The 21,735-nt window shown below is 34.6% G+C and overlaps 1 protein-coding gene across 1 annotated transcript in view; it reads left to right on the forward strand.

Annotated features, from left to right (window-relative positions):
• The window catches only part of LOC118199834 (PSME3-interacting protein), a 48,322-nt gene that overhangs the window by 9,633 nt on the left and 16,954 nt on the right, over nt 1-21,735 (forward strand). The window contains exon 2 of the mRNA XM_035371693.2: nt 11,933-12,152. Coding sequence (XP_035227584.1) covers nt 11,933-12,152 — 220 coding nt within the window. The remainder of the gene's footprint in view (nt 1-11,932; nt 12,153-21,735) is intronic.

Genomic DNA, 21,735 nt, shown 5'->3' on the forward strand with positions numbered 1-21,735 from the left:
GAGGATAGTGCTGACAGATCAACTTCCAGTTCATAGTGTGCCGCCCCCCCTTCCCTGCAGAGCAGCGTGAAATTGATAAACAGATTTCGGAATGGGTTTTTTGCAGCAATTCCACTTTTTGTTTATAGACATCGAAACATACTTTCGCTTTGGCAGCTCCAGAATCGGAAATTGTTTTTGACATAATCGAAAGTTCAAGCTTTCGATTGCATTTACGCACGCGCAGAAAGTTTGTAGCTTTGAGGTCCGGATTAAAGACTTTTGACTGTATAATCTCAATAAACTACATTTTAAATCAAACAATGAAATAACATAAAAAAGGAAATTCATCTTTGCACTACACAAAGGAAATAGCCACTTACCTTATTTACGAATTACCATTTCTTCAATCAAACAAAATTCCTTAACAACATCCAAAACTTCCTAAAATTATCTGAACTAGAATCTTTATATTGTCATCACCACATAAATTCACAAGATAAGAGTAAAAAATATCCTCCATAGCATCGTTATCATCCGACTGTTTGACCATACGCATTTCCTTCCTACAAACAGGAAACTTAATAATGGCTATTAATTAAACCTTCATTTACACACCAGTCAAGTAATGCTCTTTTCCCCTTTGTTTCCAAATCGTACAAAAACTTCCATTTAATCTTGCCACATTCGGCCATTTTACCGTCTGAACCACAAAACAAGCAATATGCTTCCTAATCAACACACATTACAAGCCTTACGAATTTACTGAAATCATGCAACCGGTTCCATCTAATAGGGTTTCATAACATTCAACTACTCAGTTATTACTATTTACCATAAATGAAACAACAACTTGGCGATAAAGGAAATAACAGCTTCGCAATAATATAAGGGATACCCTTCTCTCTAACCGATAAACTAAGTAAAACCTAACTGAGAAGCTTCTTCATATCTACCTGCACTTAAAGGAATGTGGAATTAAAAAAAAAGTACAGTCAAAAGTCTTTAATCTGGACTCGTCGGGACTTCGGCGATTCCGGATTATCAATTTTTCCGGATTATAGATCATCAGTTTAAATCTCGTAAGATGGCATGCAGAAATTATAAAATTAAAAATATGAAACCTTAATTTATGAAATAAAGAGCAATTATGATCTAAAGGGTATCAAAATTTACAAATAAAAAAAAAGCTTATATTTATTTGTTACATTTCTTTCAACGCACACATGCGTAAAGCATACATTACACATAGTCGAAATTAGAAAATTGCAACCAGAAAACTGTACTCACGATAATGACGAGGAATTTGATTTAAATTGTATCAAAGACGGAATACGTCGAGATGAAATACTACATTTAGTAAGGAATGATAAGCTGAATAAAATAGAAACATCTGCCCTGAAGATAATGATAGTGCTGACAGATCAACTTCCAGTTCATTGCGTGCAGCGACGTCCCCCCCCCAGCAGAGCAGCGTGAAATTGATAAACAGAAATCGGAATGGTTAGAGAAACAAAGGATATGCCTTTATCCATTTTTTGCAGCAATTCCACTTTTTGTTTGATGGACATCAAAACATACTTTCGTTTTGTAGATTATTTGGCAGGTCCAGCATCAGAAATTCTATTTGACATAATTGAAAGTTCAAGCTTATTTTTATAAAATTGCTCTAACAGTCTGCAAAAAATAATAAGCTGGATCCAATTTGAAGATTAAGGAACAACGCAATCTGCAACATTAACTGAATTAGATAATTTTAGATTAGCTTATACCATCCATTATACATTAAACGTGCATGCATCAACGTATTATGCGCAGAAAGTTTGTAGCTTTCAGGTCTGGATTATAGATCATTCCGGATTATGGGTGTCCGGATTAACGACTTTTGACTGTGTTTCTGATATATTAATAGCAATTCAAGAACCATTATTAGAAAGTCTGAGAATTTCAGACATGAAAGTTGCCTGTGAAAATGGTGAGTATGTGAAGGGGATGCAAGAAACAGATTGGCCTTCAGTGCTAATGATGCTGAAGGTATCAATTAAAATACTAAATAACAGGAACAGCATACTATGGAGTTTGGAATTTGTCAGCATGGAAACCACTATTAATACCATGACATTAACTTATTTAAGGTAGAAGACTGGTGAATAGTTCACATTTGTAGCTGATTTTCCTGATTGAATAATTTACATTTATAGCTGTTTCAAGGAGTAGGACATTTTGTATGTAAACAGATTTACTATAAATTATCTTTTTGAGATTTAAAATTTCCATCCATCTTTGGTTTTCAAATATGGGGGAAAAAAAAAAAACTTTTTTGCTCTTGATTTATAATAAAATAAGCAATATCCTGGTAAAAGTTATTTGGTTTTTGTATTTAATTGCAGGTTAGGTAGTAATTCTGTGTGATGAGTACATATGGAAGCAGAAGCAATGTGTTTTAACATTTTAAGCAAATTCGTAAACCAAATCCTGTAAAATTTTAAATTCTGTGATCATTTCTCTGGCATTATATTAACTGAAACTGCTTTTGAGCATGTTGCAAATTTTTGTGGTTTTCTACTAACTAGTTCTTATCAAATTTTTCGCAATCATAAAGGAATGACCAACATACACTTTCTATCTTGAGCTGCGCACATCATTGCTTTACTGAAAAAGTGCTTGATATTAAAGAATTTTTCCCTCTAAAATGCTTTTATGAATATATCAAAGCTTTATTGTAATATTTATGACTGAACATTTGTTTCTTTTTAAAAAAATTATAACAGTTTAGATTATAGTTTTATGATGTAATATTTGCCAAATTTTGAACATAACTGTAGTACTTCTGAGTCCTCTATACCCATAATGGGAGTTACTGAGATACCAGAAATCACATTGGGCGATATGCGGCAAACAGTGGGAAGAGTGTTTAGGTTGGTAGTTCAGATGTTAGCAAGATATGGAAAAGGAAAGAGATATTTTCTTTGTATTGCGTTTGGGTGTCATGTCACTTTGCAGATAAATCTTTGTGCTGATGATCACTCATGTTTGTGTTTAATGAATATAATGTAAACTTGGACTTCAAATAAGTAAAATGTTGAATTCTTTGCACCAAATGCCAGTGGCATAGCGAGGGGGGTAAGGCAGTGTATGATGCCCCAGGCGCCGCTCGCAGAGGAGTGCCAAATGATCTCCAAACAAGATTTTCATCATATCACTGTCTTTTTTCGGGAGTGGGAGGGAAAAAGGTATTTTGCTTCGGGCGCCAGTTATGCTCACTACTCCACTGCCAAATGCTTAACTGAAATATATTCGCGGATTGCATAGAATTGCTTCATGGGCTGCCAATTTGAAACCACTGTTTTAGACGACTTTCAAATTACATGAACATAATGTTTTATGATTTAGCTAACCAGTATGATTTAACTTTTCGTTCAATGAATATAGACAAATTAAATTAATTTTATCCTATTCTATTTGAGTGGTCTCTTCGTGAAATTTAAACAATTGCATAATGTCATGAAAAGCTGTAGAAGTAGTGTTTGTTACAAATCTTGTTTTACTGCAGTTATGCAATTCAGGATTACATTTCTTTATATACATGAAAACGATTTTCACGGTTCAACACAAGAAAAAAAAAAAAAAAAATGTTAACCGTATAAAGCGAAATTATGTGCATAAAAGAAGCCACAATGTCCAATATAAACCAGATTGAATAGCCTGGAATATATTTAAGGGTGTAATATTGTTGTTGAAATGCGTGTATACTTCATCTTTTAAAAATTTCTTTAACTATGTGATATACATTACATTTGCATGATCATTACTGCATTTCTATTAAGAACATGTTTTCAAACATATATAACCATTAACCCTTCAGCACACGCGTACCGCTGCGCTACGTTAGTACACACGCAGGACAAATTTTACCCCAGTATTTTTTTTTTCGAGTTCACTACCCAACGTATAAATAAATGCATTTCCTTTGTTTTAAATGAATGTATGAATATAATGTATAAATATAACTCAATATAATGTCATAAAATTATTCATATCAAAGAATAGATTCTAAATACGAACATTAAAAAATATAAATAACACATAGGTTCCCCCCTTCCCGTTCCTACCTGAGTTTAATTATTCACATAATTTCGTTTTGAACAATCCTTACATAGTGTGACAACATATTTTTACCAACAATTTCTTAGGGTGAAGGTCTGCTACATCTTCTATTCCTGCCAATCTTTTTACTCCAGTTTTGAGTTCTTTCGAGAGAGACAGGAATTGCAGCCCTTTTTAGGACATGTTCTTTTACAAGCTCTAATGCTAAATCTATGAGAAAAGCTCTTTGGTTCATATTCACTTGGCCGTTATTTGATCGATGAATAATAAAAGCATTTATACCTGCAATGTTCATTAGTCCAAAAAATACCGTTTGAGCCTAGCTGTGGCGTTTTCTTGAAACAGACACCTAACTCATCAATAGTATAAACATCACCTTTTGTAGAGTTGAAAAAAGTTATCATTTCGAGCTTGAGCTGCTCTTTAGACAATCGATCAATTTGATTATCCTCATGCATGGATGATAGAACAAGAATCGATTTACTCTTTTTTGGAACATATGAAGGAAGAGTTAATTCTTTACCTCTAAATCCAAAACGCGAAAAGTACAGAAGCCTGTTTTATTTGGCAGAAATTCTGAAATTTCAGGCGTATCTTTTCGAAGTGTCCCAAAACATGTCAATCTGTGTTTTTCAATAATTCATTGGCCAAAGGAATGCTCATGTACCAATTGTCCGTAGTTATATTTCTTTCAGTGTCACTTACAGGGGCAATAAGTCTTTGTGCAACATCCAAAGCCACATTTGATAGTCTATATAGTCTGACAGGCTGCTGACCTACATAAATTTCTATGTTGTGTGCGTAAAATGTATGAGAATCGCACAAAGCAAAAGTTTTTATTCCATATCTTGGGAACTTACTTTTTATATATTGTCTGAATTGACATCTTTCTCGAAAGGGTTCTAATTTTTTGTCTATAGTACAATATTCAGATAATATATTTTTCATATGTTTTCGACAAATATTTCAAAAGCATTTCTAATAAGTGCAAGTCTAGCCGTCATCTTTTGCTTTGCTAGTAAATTTATGTCATTAAACCTAATACACCTCAACAGGAAGTGGAATCGGTTGATAGACATTGTTATTTGAAAAACAGTTATTCCTCTTCCGTCAGCTGACCACAAATCTTTGCTTTGAGAAGTGCTGCACTCTGCACTCCAGCGTAATACGAGGGCTATCCAGAAAGTAGATTACGTTTTGGAATAAAAAAATAAACAAAGTATAGGAAACAAATTTTATTATATACAGATGAAAGCCACACTCAACTACTACTTTTCTACATAGTCACCATACAAATTAAGGCATTTATCGTAGCGATGTACGAGCTTGGAAATTCCTTCGTCGAAAAATTCGGCCGCCTGCGCCTTCAACCACTTCGTTACCTCTTCTTGCCTTCCATCTTGCTTGTGGTAACCAAGCTTTTCGCTGATGATTTCGTGCAACAAACTTCGCGAAATTTGTGGAAAACTCAAAGAAAGTTCCGTTATTGTGAAATTTCGATTTTCGCGGACTTTAGCATCGATTTTTTCGAGAAGTTCGGCGGTCACTATGCTGGGTCTCCCACTTCGATCTTCGTCGTGAACATTGGTTCGGCCATTTTGAAATCTTATGACCCACTGACGCACTCCAACTTCAGTGATAATGTTGTCCCCATACACTTCACGAAGCTGCCGATAGATTTCTATCGATTTACAGTTTTTTGCAGTCAGAAACCTTATTACTGAGCGCACCTCGCAGCTCGCGGGATTTTCAATTAACGCAGACATTTCAAACCGTCACAGTATCTGAACGGAGCACAGCACGAACCTCTCACTAGCACGGCTAGATGCAGACTGAGCTGCGCAACGCTCTGACCCCAAGATGGCCGCGCTAGCCCCGCCCCTAGCGGACACAGACGGAAACGTAATCTACTTCCTGGATGGCCCTCGTATAATAGGCGTAATTGAGCATAATATAATAGGAAAAACAACGCCTTCAATTCAGCTACATTTGTCTCTTGTGCATCACATTCTCTAGAGAATTTGTTTCTTATTGATGAAATGTAAATGTTTGTTGATTTCACCAAATCTTCCATTATTTCTTCATCAAAAATTTGCAATAAACACTCAGTTGGATTTTTCAAATTTCTAAAGCTTTTCTTGACACCAAGTAAATGTGTCACTATATTGTGCCGCCGTGTCCGAACATTTTTCGAGGGTAATTTTTTACTTCAAATTGTTCCATATTTTCAAATGTAAAAATCATCTGATGTCAAAGAAGGTATGCTCCCTAAATCATGTAAATCATCATATTACTGGTCAGAATCAGTTTTGTGAGCACTTTCAGAAATATTATCGCACTCGGAATCTTCAATTTCGATGTCAGTTTCAACACTAGCGAGAAGAACCTGCAGTCGTTACTGTTCTCGCTCGTACGCACTCATCTCAATGAATGTTTCTCTAGAAGTTAAACGTTAGTACACACGCAGGGTAGCTACAATCCCATTGCACATTTCTTCACCGAAAACAAAAAATCCCAAGGACATGGAAAAAGTTCCTCTGGACGACCCCTTTCTTAACCTTGAAAGGTACATGAAGTACTAGAAAGGTCACTTACGACCTTCCCTTATTTTCTAAGAAAAGACTTCACTTGGAGTAGATTTTACCCCAGTGCGTGTGCTGACATTATGGATAATTGTTCAAATTAAAAAAGTTAATAATGCTGGACTTATATATATCATAACCTAAAGTACTAAGATGGGAAAAAAATATGTAGATTTACTTAATCACATCAATAACTAATTGTTTATAATTTGTTCTCTGTGTATTGTTTACCTTCTCAACGCAAATGCCATATTTTTTAGGTGCTTTCCCCCTTATATTGGGCTGAAGGGGGAATTTTTGGAAAGCACGTTTTCATTCTCATTTTCCTCTTGGTGTAAAAAATTCCTCTCGAGGATTTGGCTATTTTTTGCGATTCAAGGTGGCAGAAAAATTGCACCAAGTGCCGAACTATCTGAGACTTCCTACGTAATGAATCAAAAACTTTGTTACATCTTTTGAAAAATAAAATTGACTCCAGAATTTTACATGATGTTCCTAAATCGGTTCTTACATTAAGACACAGTGTACTATTTAAGTGCTCTGTTTCTGTCATGCCATCAGTACATTATAGTTCTTGAGAATCACTTTGATGACACCCTCTGAAAATCGGGACTTGTGCAATTGATTGCCTGTGTCATATATGTTTGAAGCTAATCTGAATGTACCCTTACAGCGGTTTTTCTTACTTAATGCTATATCAAACAGTCTCATTTATTTAGCACATGGAGAACCAGCATATTATTAGCTAGGTGCTTAATTTTTTACATTTCAGTTTACATTAATGTTCATTTATACCTCGAAGTGCAGGCACCTTAAAGATGATAAGTAGTTTCAAATTTAAAGTTTTATAATCTGAAAATGTGGTTGATCTTTACATTACGGTAACTTGGCGATTTTTTGGCGAAAATTTGGCGACCAACTCCCCTACAGCAACCCTCTGTTTTTTTTTCCCCGCCGCCATTTTGTCTTCACGAAGTAAAGACGTTTCTTTTCTTCTTATCTACTGAACACTTCTTCCAACAATCTACTAGCCGAATTACACTTATGCTAGAAATTTTATCAAACAAAACTGCTTAATCATGACAAATATTCACTGCAAAATTCGGAAAAAGTGCACAATACCATACACCTTACGCGTTTTTCAAAATAACACATACACATAAACCATGTACACGCCGACTTATTTTTACTTAAAAAAACATCCCAGAATTGCACAAAAATGGCATTGCGCACACTCTTCACTATATCCATGTACACTGCTTTTTTCTCATAAATTCGAAAAATTTCACGAAAATACATGACAATTTTCTCAATCTTTAAACCCGGTAAAAAGAACATATATGAAATTACCTGATCGCGAAAAAGTATTTACCCTATACAAATATGAACATTTCCACATATAAAATAAATAAAATATCCAAAAACTTTTACCTCTAAATCATCTATTACATTATACATGTCACCAACGAATTCATACATGAAGCATTACAAATATTTAGTATCAAATATTTAAATTATTTCCATGCACGTTTATTTCAACTTAAACGTAAACCAAATTCCTACAAGCATAAAATTCACAAAATAACTATCATTTCATTAAAATATCACTGAACCATGTACACGTCGACTTATTTTTAGTTAAAAAAACATCCCAGAATTGCACAAAAATGGCATTGCGCACACTCTTCACTATATCCATGTACACTGCTTTTATCTCATAAATTAAAAAAATTTCACGAAAATACATGACAATTTTCTCAATCTTTAAACCTGGTAAAAAGAACATATATGAAATTACCTGATCGCGAAAAAGTATTTACCCTTTACAAATATGAATATTTCCACATATAAAATAAATAAAATATCCAAAAACTTTTACCTCTAAATCATCTATTACATTATACACGTCACCAACGAATTCATACATGAAGCATTACAAATATTTATTATCAAATATTTAAATTATTTCCATGCACATTTATTTCAACTTAAACATACACCAAATTCCTACAAGTATAAAATTCACAAAATAACTATCATTTCATTAAAATATAATTAAATTCAAAAACACCACTTAAAATATACATGAGCACATACATTCAATTAATAAAAATTACCTTACAATCCTAATTACTTTAAATCATTGCTAATAACAATTTTCCCAATAAATACCAAATTCCTTTTCACCTTACATTTCCAACAATGCATAAAAATAATTAAAAATACTAACTTACCTAATCTCCTTCAGAATCTTCATTACGTGGCGGATACACTTTTCTTCATTCTCTTTCAGAATCTTTAAAATCATACTTATCTTTCAAAGCAAGATACCACGTAAAATAAATAACATAATAAAACATGTTTATTTCTCTCTTACACAACCTTAAAAAACATTTCTTACTATCCTTTTCAATACCACTAAATACCCATTTCGAATTCACTTTACTTACGGCCATGGGATCCAAAAATTCACAAACACTGTTTCACACAACACAGAATAAAGCCAAATACAAAATTCCCAGATTTTTCCCCATTAAAGAACAGTAATTCGTCCATTAAAATCACATGACATATCCCATGATCTCTTCCGATTAAAGAACCGTAATTCGTCCATTAATATCACATGACATATCCCATGATCTCTCATTTCCCCCCCACAAAATAATGCGTAATCGGAACTCAGTACTGCTCACATTATTACCAAAGTCCCAGGTAGTAACCTTTATCGCCTCCAAAATGTCGCCAAACTACCAGTTACCGTAATGTAAAGATCAACCGAAAATGTTAAGAATGTTTGGTACTTACATAGTATCCCATCAATCATGAAGCTGTTGTCAAGTAGCATGATTTAGTGCAAGTTTTGGATAAGCGTGACATGACAACACATTCATAACATCTGCACTTTCATTTTATGTAATCGTTATTGATTTTCGATAAGCCACATTTTTTTTAACGAATAAGGATATAAATTAATTTTTTTGTGATGTGTTTTTTTAAAAAATTAAAAATGGAACTACTCTGATATGCGCCCTCAAGGCGCCAAATTTCTTGCCAAATAGAAACTCCACGGGCGCCAAATTTCTCGCCAAATAGAAACTCCATGCTGCCATATTGCTATCTAAATTTTTTGTCTACATTTTGAACTTTAAGCCTAAAATGTCTCCAAAAACGCGGTTTTCGCGAAAGCAAAAACCACGTTTTGAACACACAATTTAAGCTAAAAATCCGAAACAAAAACAAAAAATTTAGATAGCAAAACCGTGAAGTTTCTAACCAAAATTATTTGGCAAGAGTCCATGTACACAGCGATATGTTTTAACTTAAAAGAACATCTACCAATGGCACCATCTAGGCAACGAATGAATTTACGAACTACGCACACCTCGCTTTAATAAATTAACATAACAAAATAAATTTCAAAGAATACCATGTACACAACGTTCTGTTTCAACTTTAAAAAACATCTACGAATTGCACAATTTAGACGGTACGCACTAATCAACAAAATAACTAAAATAAATTTCAAACAATTCAAAAAAACAACAATAACGACAGAAATTTATACTAAAAAAACAATGAACATAACATTCTACAAAATGAGAACAAGCATAAAATAAAATGCACTTACCATTAATGCTTTTTCGAACGACAGAAATACCAATTTCATGCCGCCTTTAACATACCGCCACGTAATCACTATCGCATGTAAATGACAGCCAGACACACTATCCAGAAAATTCATACTATGGCTCACAAATAAATAAAATAACAAATAATCACAAATCCATACTTCTGTCACGCACAGCCACTAAAAATAATCTCCCATACCTTCTTTCCACACCTCCAAATACCCATTGCCCCTCAACAGGATCGCCACAACGATATTTCCTTATACCGAACTTCAATTCAACAACTTTCACCATTAAATCTTTTTTCCCTAGCTTCTCAGACACAAAGCATGATGAGAACCAACGAACTCCAGCGAAAGATTTTTCAACGTCAACAGCGTTGCCATACAACACACAATCGTGCCAAAAACCATCGCAGAACACATATCGCCACATTTGGTGAAATTAGGGCGTATATCAGAGTTGTACCTTAAAATTTGGGAATTTTGCTTCTATAGTTCAACCATCTTAAATGCAACCTTTGCTGGCATTCTGCCAAAACACATAGAATCATCCAAAAGGGTTGTTAGTTATGTGCCGTGAGGTAAGAGGTCAAGCGAACATTCTCTGTTTGTCAGAAAGAGCGAATTTTTATGGCCAAGTAAAGGAAGTCCCCATGTTATCGGGTCATGCTGTCGTTGTCTTTTGTGCCTTTTTTTAAAAAAAATATTTACAGAAATAAATGCTAAGGTTCACATTGGTTTGCAGCCGGAAAACAACGACGTTGAATTTTTTTTTTTATAATTTATGAATTTTACATGAACAATCTGTATTTCGTCACTTTTTTTCAAAGATAAGGTCACTAAAAATCATGGAACTATATTCTTTAACAGAGGTATTCCTTTTGTAGTAAGAAAAGGAAACCATTCAGTAGGTTTTCAGCATATCAGCATAGATTACTTAAAAGTAATTTTGTCTTCTTATGTCTGTCCTCTGAACGCTGCAGAAATAAAAAGGGGGAAAAAAAAAAGAATGGAAAAAATCCCTATGATGTAGTTCCACTCTGATTCCATTTAATGTTTTTGTGGCAAACATTTCATTTTTGGTCAAAAAGTCAAAAAAAAAAAAAAAAAAAAAAAAAAAAAATGCAGTGCACTTTGAACTTTAACCTCTATCCTTTGAAACCTTCAGTCAAATGCTGCCATCTGTTGAACTGAAGCCAAAATAAACTTCTCACGATATATATTCGGGTATAACAATACGATGCACTCAAAAAAAATTAGCCCGAGTAATAGTCGAGCTTGACATTTTGGAATACCAGTGCTGTGCCCGAGATTATTTTGGGCATGACAGTTAAAAAGTTAAATAAAGATGTGTCAGTTCCTATAGAACTCTACAAGAATTATTAACGCAAAATTGGATGTCTCCCAATTTTCATGGTTCAGTGGCATCTAACCTTCACGTTTCATGGGGTATTATAAATGCAATAAATATTTTGTTCAAAATTAATATCATTTTTAACAATAGTAAAATGTATATAAAATTCAGCTCGGCTCTATAGAATTTGAACAAAAAGTCATTATAATAAAAGAAGTAATACTGCAAGTTATGTATTTGTCATATATATAAATTTCTGTTTATATATGAATGGTCTAGAGGTTCCAGAGGAGGAATATGACCCACGTTCCTTGTATGAGCGTTTACAAGAGCAGAAAGATCTCAGGCAAGCAGAGCTTGAAGAAAGTCGCCGTTTAAAAAACTTAATAAAAGGACTGGATGATGATGAAGTGGCTTTTTTAGAATTAGTTGATCAAACAAAAATTGAGATGGAAACAAGGCTGTGGCAAGAGGAAAAGAAAGAATTACAAGAATTTAGGTAAACTGTATACATTTTTAGTCTTTTAAATGCATTAAATGTATCTTTTAAAATGCATTAAAATTTATTTATTTATATTTTTCTGGTTGCCAAAAAGAAGTAACAGAATTATTACATGATGAAAGGTAAATAGAAGTTTTCTTTAATGTTTATGAAATGAGGAAAATTTTTGTTTTAAACCAGGAAGGTTTCTGGTAGTGTGTTCTTTTAATCAAAATATAAGAAACATATTAATAGGAGAACTCGTATTAATAGCATTGTCTGTGATCTTCAGAATTGAGAAACTTATAGTATAAAGTTTAATGTAATATATTTTTGTGAATGCACCATCATGAATTTTTAATAATAAATCTGATATAAAGTTTATGTTTTCTGGTACCCATAATATATGTTGCAGCATCTGATTTCGAGAGTATCAGTACTCTTATACATGAGAACTTCTGTGAACGAGAGTAGGAGAGAATGTAATGTAACTGCATAAATGGCGCATCGCTGCTGTCTTATGAGTTAGTTAGAAATAAATGTTTGTGCCGTGAACTAGTCTGCTTGGTTGCGTCATGCACTTATTTGAACCCACACCGCAGACACACAAATTGGCGACGAAGGTGTGTGAGAAGAAAATCGTTCCCGACTCGGCGCACTCGGTTACATGCGTAAGTAGTAGCAAAACCGAAACTTAGATTTGGGGATTCCCCGAAAACTGCAAAAGGTAGGAAAGTTATTTGATTTTTATTTTGAAAGGATGGAGAAGTTAATATGAAGAATTAATAAAGCAGAATGAAGCTTTAATGGTCGCATTGCAAGAAAAATCAGAACATAAACAAGACAAAATTTCTGTTTCTTTTGTTAAGTTCGATGAAACGGTAGAAAATTTTGATTCGTTCATAGAACGATTTGAGGCTTTTTTGGACATTCAAAATGTTACAGAGGCAAAGCGTGGGAAAGTTCTGATCTCAAGCTTGAATGCGAAATTGTATAATTTGTTGAAAAATTTTCTCTCTCCAGATAATCCTTCAGATAAAAATTTTACCAATCTAAAAAAGTTTCTTAAGGATCATTTAAATCCTAAAACTTTAATAATACCTAGTCGGCACATGTTTATTAATAGAAAACAGCATGAGGGAGAATCAATTAGTAGTTATGTCACTGAATTACGCTCGTTAGCGATTCCTTGTGAATATAAAGAGGATATGCTAAAGGGATGTTTTTGTTAGTGGTCTACGAGATTATAATATCTTAGATCGATTATTTCAGGAAGATGATATTGGTTTAGAGAAAACATTAAAGATAGCCTTGGCGATGGAAAAGGCGGTTAAGGGTGCTAATGAGATTATAGGAAATTCCGTAGAACTGAAAGTACTTAAAAACAAGAAAAATGAGTCCAAACCGCAGAAACAAAATTTTCTTGCTAAGAATAATAAAGGTAAAAATGAAACTTGTTCGTGTTCCTTAGGAGCAAATCACAATAAAAACAACTGTATATTTGCAACAAGTGAATGCCGCTTTTGTAAAAAAATTGGACATATCAAAAGGGCGTGTTATTTGTCTAGGAAAAACAGACAGGTTAAACAAAAGAAAGTTGAGGCAAATAATGATTATTATTGGAAAAATGAGGTCCCTATCTATGGATTTAGCTCCAAAACGCACATGTTAAGAGAGGAAGAGCCGAAAAAACCGCCAATAATGGTTCAAGTTAAAATTGAAAACAAACCAGTTAGCATTGAACTTGATACTGGGGGAACAGTTTCGGTAATGTCTATAAATAAATTTAGAAAAATTTCGAATAAAAAGGTTTAGCCTACAAATTTAGTTTTTAAAACTTACAGGGGTGATAAGGTGGTACCTTTAGGATATGTTCCTGTTAAAGTTGAATACCAAGGTCAAAAATTAGTTTTAAATTTGTTCATTGTGAAGGAAAATTTGGACACAATCTTCAGCCGAGAATGGCTGTGTGAAATCAATCTCGATTGGAATGCCATCAAAACATTGAAAACTTCTAGTGAATTAAATTAAAAAAAATTACTTGAGGTGTATAAGAAAATTTTTTATGGTAAATTAGGTGAAATTAATAATCACGAAGTAAAACTAAATTTAAAACCTAATACTCAACCAATATTTTGTAGGTCATGACCGATACCTTTCGCATTAAAAAATAGAGTGTAATCAGAAATTGATTGGCTTGAGAAGGAAGGTATCATTAAGAGGGTTGAGGCTTCAGAATGGGCAGCACCAGTTGTGCCAATTGTTAAATCTGATGGTTCCATTAGGCTTTGTGCTGATTATTCTGTGACTCTGAATCCTAATTTGGAAGTGCCACAGCATCCATTACCAAAACTCGAAGAAATATTTTCATGCCTTAATGAAGGTAAAAATTCCTCAAAACTTGATTTCAGTCATGCTTATCTACAAATGAAGGTGCATCCGGAGAGCCAACGATTATTAACAATAAACACGCGTAAGGGGTTGTATATTTGTAAACGCTTGATGTATGGATTAAGTGCTGCCCCAGCTATTTGGCAGCGCTATGTTGAGGGATTATTTTAGGGGATCAAAGGAATTAAAATTTTTATGGATGATGCTTGAGTGACAGGACCGGATGATCAGTCTCATTTAAAAGCATTCAAAAAATGCAAGGACCAGGGCCTAAAATTAAACTTAACTAAAAGTAAATTTTTTCAAAATGAGGTTAAATTTTTAGGGCATAAAATCGATGCCGATGGATTGCATAAAACGAATGAAAAGATTTCGGCAATTGCTAATGCGCCTAGGCCGAAAGCCGTCCAAGACATCAAAAGCTTTTTGGGATTAGTGAAATTTTATGACAAGTTTTGCCCTAATTTGGCAACTTTGGCACATCCCTTAAATAATTTAACAACAAAGGATGTTAAATGGAGTTGGTCAAAAAACTGCCAAATTGCTTTTGAAAAAATGAAAAAGGGAATTTGTTCAGACAGAGTTTTAATGCATTACGATCCCACATTACCGTTAATGCTAGCTACTGATGCATCTCCGGTAGGTCTTGGGGCAGTGCTCTCGCATGTTTTGTCAGATGGAACAGAAAGGCCTATAGCATTCACATCAAGGACACTGACTAACACAGTGCAGAAATATGCCCAAATCGATAAAGAAGATATTGTAGATTTGCAACAAGTGAATCCAAAACTCGACCTTTATATCTAAAGGGGAGACGATTTTCTCTGGTGACAGATCATAAACCTTTAGTTGCTATTTTCAAATCGAAAAGAGGACTTCCTATCCTCACAGCCACCCAACTTTTACATTATGCACTGATATTGCAGGTATATCACTTTGATATTGTGTATCTAAATACCAAGGAATACGGTAATGCTGACTGCCTGTCGCACCTGCCTCTTAAGTCCGAAGATTTAAGCATTAAGGATGATGTTGAAATATTCCAACTTTTCCAAATTGAAACTCTTCCGGTAACAGCTAGGAAGATAGCTCGGGAAACATAAGCTGATGAAGAATTAAATAGTCTTTATATGAAATTAAAATCTGGAGAAAGTTTGGAAGGTAGGGAAGCAGAGTACACCTTACAAGACGACATTGTATAATGAGTGGTCAGAGGGTAGTTGTTCCGAAGAGTTAAAATTCTCAAAGAGTTACACCAAGGGCATTTAAGAATCGTTAAAATGAAGGCAATTGCCAGATCCTGCATCTTTTGGAAGGGAATTGATCATGATATTGAAGAAGTTTCTAGGAACTGTGTCGATTGTATTAAGTTCAAATCAGATCCAGTAAGGGCAAGGGTCCATCACTGGAAATATCCAAGTGCGCCTTGGGAACGCATTCACGTAGATTTTGCAGGCCCTATTTTTGAACGAATGTTCTTGATTATCATTCACACATTCTAAATGGCTAGAAGTGTATACCTTAAAGTCAACAAATTCTTTTCAGACAATTGAATGTTTGAGAGACTGTTTTGCAAGATACAAACTGCCTTTAGTAGTAGTGAGTGACAATGGTCCTCAGTTCACATCGGGGGAATTTGAAACTTTTATAAGGAATAATGGAATTAAACACAAAATGTGTGTTCCATTTAAACTGGCAAGTAACGGGCAAGCAGAGCGGTATGTTTACACCGTTACACAAGCATTACGTGCAATGTAAAGTTATCCAGGAAATATTAAGCAAAAACTTGCCATCTTCCTCATGAATTATAGAAAGGCACCGAACATGACGACTTTGTTAAGTACAGCAATGCTATTCTTAACCCGGCGGAAGGCACGTCAAGAAAAGTTACTTGAGCGGACGTGTGGTTTATCACATACCCCAATATTTAAAATATGTTTTAAAAATGTTTTATTTAGTTTTAAACCAGTTTTGTCATTTATTATACATGAATAAACCTTGGGTTACAAAAAAATTATTTCCAGTATTAAGCTTATAGAGTTAAAATAAAAATAAATGGAAATAATAACAAAATAAACATCATACCTCTCAATTATTTTTTGCGTCTTTGATACACAATGCTTATTTTATCTGTTTACACTTTGAACAAAATACATTAATATGTTCTTGGCACAGAAAGATTTCACATTTTGAACATCGCATTCGCGTATTTCTATCCTCAGCTCGAGGACATTCATCACATCTTTTATATTTAGTTATTTTGAATTGCATAGATTCGTTTGAATTATTCGTAGAAACTTCTGCTCTTCTTTTGCACGACGCACGTAAATTTCTCGTTAGCGTATTAATCTCTGATCTTTGTTCAATACGATTTTTAATTAGTTCTAATGCTAAGTCCTTCAAAAACAGACGTCTGCTTCTATATCTGGTTGGTGGATTAGCAGTTGATAGCAATATGATTCGAGCATTTATTGCAGCAATATTCAGTGCAGAAAAAAAAAAAAAAAAAAAATTACCATTGGCCATCTCCTTGTTATTCTGACAACTGAATAACTTGCTGCCATTTCATCTACCATATCCACTGCTCCCTTAGTCATATTATAAAAACATATCATTTCTGGCTTTTTCTTTTCTCCAGTAGTATCATCTATACCACCATCATTATGTAATGTTGAAAGCATAAGAACAGTTTTTCCTTTTTTAGGAACATAAGAAATTAATGTTTTATCTTTTTCAAAACCAAAAAGTGTAGAAAATATTTCCCTTCCCTTAGAAGTAACAAAAGTAGGAGGAATGTCCCTTTTGTTTTTCCGTATTGTTCCTACTATTGTCAGCTTTTCTTTTAGAAGATCTGCAGCTAGTGGGAAACTCGTATACCAGTTATCTGTAGTAATATTTCTGCCAGATATATACAGTGGTTGAATTAATCTTTTCACAACGTCAGGTGGACTGGTACTGACCTTGAAGGGACCATCTGGCTGTGTACCGCAGTATATTTCCATACTAAAAGTATAAAAAGTTCTTGAGTCTACCAGTGCAAAAATCTTGATTGTGTATTTTGCTGGTTTGTTCGGCATATGTTGGCGGAACCCACATCGGTCTCGAAAGGGTTCGAGTTTCTCTTCAATAGTGACGTTCTCACCTAAATTATAGGAATCTTTGCAATTTGAAATAAATTTTTCAGAGAAATCTCTAATTGCAACTAATTTATCAAAGTGTTTTCTCTGGAGTCTGTCTAGCAATTTATCGAAACGCATGCAACGTAAAAAAAATAAAAATCGCTTATAGTTCATTGTTGTGTGAAAAACTTCAATACCTGTATTGTCAGTAGCCCAAAGGTCCTTTACGTTGAGATGCGACGTTTTGTGAAGGCCACATAAATATAAAAGTCCTAGAACTGCTCTTATCTCGACCACGTTCGTAGCTTTCGCATGTCTTTCACGTTTATAATTTAAAACTATCTCAGAAATATATAAATTCGTACATTCTACAATCATTGACAATATACTATTATCAATAAGAATATTCCAATTACTAAAGGGATCAGTAACATTTCTGGCTTCTCTTACAGGTCTTGGAAGATGAGTCATAATATTATGCTCACGAACTCTTACATTTTGTCTAAATTTCTTTTTTTTCCACACCGTTTTTCCATCTTTTCCAATAAAATCATCGGAAACATCATTATCTTTAGCATCATCCAGTTCATCATCTTCTTCTGTATCTGTGTTATGTTTGCTAAATATTTCACAGTCAGTATCACTTTCAATTTCCGAAATGCAATCTTCATCACTTTCAACTGTTTCTAATAAATCTCGCAGCCGTTGCATCTCCAATTCATAGGGACTCATTCTTTTTGCCATAATGCACTAAAAAATCTTTAAAAATATAATGTTAGCTACTTTAAAATTCCTTGCGGGTAGAAATATTTATTGTTTTTCTCTAGAATTTAATTTCTGAAACAAATATTCCGTCAGAAAAAAAATTACGTGGACAGGCGCGTGGGGTGTGTCATACCCCAGTTCCAACAAATACCAATAAATATTTTTCTGAAACACAGATGGACCAGTAAACCTGGTCTGAAGGTCATACACTACTAGAAACTCAGCTACTGAAAAGGACACAAAATTTCCGGTTTCACAAGTTAGGAATATTCCACTGTTTTGTAGGGGTGGGGTATGCTACACCCCATGCACCTTCCCACGGGTTAAAAAGAGAAATTAGAACTCGAATTGATTTAGTTGTTCCAAATCTTAGAAGAAGAGTGGAAGAATGCTTCCGAAGGAATACTTATGATTTCAAAGACAGAAATTTTGAGATTGGAGAAAAGGTTGCCATTCGGGACTATAGATCGGCAAATTCCCGATGGAAAATTGGCGAAGTGACAAACAAGGATGGAGCTTTGCATTATACCATTGACGTTCAAGGAACTTTACTGCGCTGGCACATTGATCAGATCGGTAGGGAGCGAGGTTCTGTCTGCACTGGTAATCTATGAACCTCGTATGTCTGTTACTTCAGATGGCAACGTGAAGCCACAGGCTCAGGACAAGTACATCGAACAAAGAAGTGAAGCTGTGCACACTTCAGCCGGACTTGAAACATCGTCAGTTCCAAGGGAAACTGAGCCAGTCATTCCTATGAATCATGATAAAGAGTTGCAGCAACCCCAGCCAGAACTTAGACGATCTTCACGCATCCGCAAGGCTCCTCAGAGATTAAATCGCTAAATAAGTGGGGAGGGATGTAGCATCTGATTTCGAGAGTATCAGTACTCTTATACCTGAGAACCTCTGTGAACGAGAGTAGGAGAGAAGGTAATGCAACTGTGTAAATCATCGCTGCTGTCTTATGAGTTAGTTAGAAAATAAATGTTTGTGCCATGAACTAGTTTGGTTGCGTCATGCACTTCATTGAACCCACACCACAGACACAACATATGTAAATTATGATTGCTGTAAAATATGTTTATGCTGTAAGTTGTGTTTAAGTATACAGTATGTACTGCCTATTAAACTCATTAGTTAATAGCTTTTTATGTTCAGATTTCCTGGTATCAAAACAAATGCAACAAATGTTGCTAATCAATAGAAAAACCACCATTTATGAAACTCAGATTGGCAAAAGACACAATCTTCAGTGCCAGAATATCCAACTTCTACCTATGAAGATTTTTCATTGCTCTTCCATTTAACATATTGTGGACTGCAGCCTTATTGTTTAAATATATAGTGCTTCAACAAAACAGCTCTGACTGAAATTTTCCTACCCTATCCATATGTCTGGAAACTCTCTTTGCAGAATTCTTTGTCCCCACTAGATTTAGAAATCCATAGAATCCAGATGAAATTATCAGAGAAATATAATTTCTTTATCAAAAACAATTTTCTAGAGACATTGTGAATGAGAGAGGACTCCTTCTCAAATACCAGCTGATGCAACGTGGAAATGCAACTTCTGGATTATATCTTTTAAGGTTTCCACTTTCAAAATCATGCCTTTGGGATAGACACATTGTGCTAACAGAAAGATATAAAAATAGTTCACGAAATACTTCTAAGTATTACCATACATTAAGAATCTGTGAATGGTCTTCACCAGAGTTCCGCAATTCAAAAATTTGGAAAGAAAACTATAAGACACTCACACTAGTAAACTAGTGTTTATTGATTCAGAAGTCAAACAACAAAAATTAGCGTTATATTTTCAAATTTTCACAGGACTAGTTTCGATAGTTTTACCAAACCACCATCGTGAGCTGCAAAAGCACAAATGAATGAGATAGGATATAATGATGATCAGATAAGATAAGAAAGCCTGGACAGAAAATAAGCTAGTGGCGCCATCTGTTGATGAAACCAGAACTAAAACATAATTTCTGTAAAGGCCGAAGGCAAAGATGGATTGGAATTAGGATCGTTAACTAGAAAGATTTTTTTAATGTTAAATGCCTCTAGAAAATCCAGTTCTCCAATGGAAGATGTTTTTTTGAATAATTTTTCCACCCCCAGGCGACTCCCCCCCTCTGTAGAGCAGCGTGAAATTGATTAACAGGTTTTGCAATGGTTTAGAGAAACAAAGGATATTCCTTTATCCATTTTCTGCAGCAATTCCACTTTTTGTTTGATGGACATCGATCCTTTGGGAGCTCCAGCATCGGAAATTCTACAAGACATAATCGAAAGTTCAAGCTTAATTTTATAAAATTGCTCTAACAGTCTGCAAAAAATAATAAGCCAGATCCAATTCAAAGATTAAGGAACACCGCAATCTGCAGCATTAACTGAAATAGATAATTAGATAATTTTAGCTTATACCATCCATTATACATTAAACGCGCATGCATAAATGTATTATGCCCATGCGCACATGCATATGCACAGCCTTAAAGGTCTTACACGCATGCGTAAATGCCTATGCACATGTGCCAGCGCGACACATGCGCAGAAAGTTTGTAGCTTTGAGGTCCGGATTTTAGATCATTCAGGATTATGGGTGTCCGAATAACGACTTTTGACTGTACAACAGTCTTGAGACAAGGATATTATAAATGCTTTCAAATATCATTACAAAAGAAATGGGCTCTACACTTATATACGCCCTAACATCACCAAATGGGGCGGTATGGGTTCTGCACTGGTTTTTGGCACAATTGCGTGCTATGGGATGGTTTTAGGGACGATGTTGTTTATATGGCAACCCTTTTGACGTTAAAACTTAACTCTTTTGCTGCAGTGGCTTAATTGCTCTTTGGTTCATGTCGTGCGTGTTTTGAAATGGCCTATGTTGCAGTGAGAGATGTGATGGCAAGATTTCAGTCGGGTATTTTAGATTGTGTGCAAAGTAAATTTAGTATTAAAAGCTACGATGCTGGAATTGTAAACGAGACTTTTGTTCATGGGTGTGTTTATGCGGATCGAAGTGCGTTTTTGGAATTTCTGTGGGAGTCAGGACTTTTATTGCCATGTCCGAAATGGGGAGCTGATATGAGAACTCGGACGAAGAATGGTGTTTCTGATAGACTTGTGGATTTGCAGTCAAATGATTGCTGGTAAAGTATGTGGCTATCAGGGGAATTTAAGATTTGCATCGTGGTTTTCATATAGTAAGTTAAGTTTGGAGGAAATTTTTATCATTACTTTCGAAATTTTTAATCACAGAAAGAGATGTGATATAGCAAAATCGTGGCACTTTTGTCACAGGCATTCTA

The sequence above is a fragment of the Stegodyphus dumicola genome, chromosome 2 (assembly GCF_044657685.1).
Source record: "Stegodyphus dumicola isolate Sdum_Otavi_A_Nest chromosome 2, ASM4465768v1".
NCBI classification, from domain to species: domain Eukaryota; kingdom Metazoa; phylum Arthropoda; class Arachnida; order Araneae; family Eresidae; genus Stegodyphus; species Stegodyphus dumicola.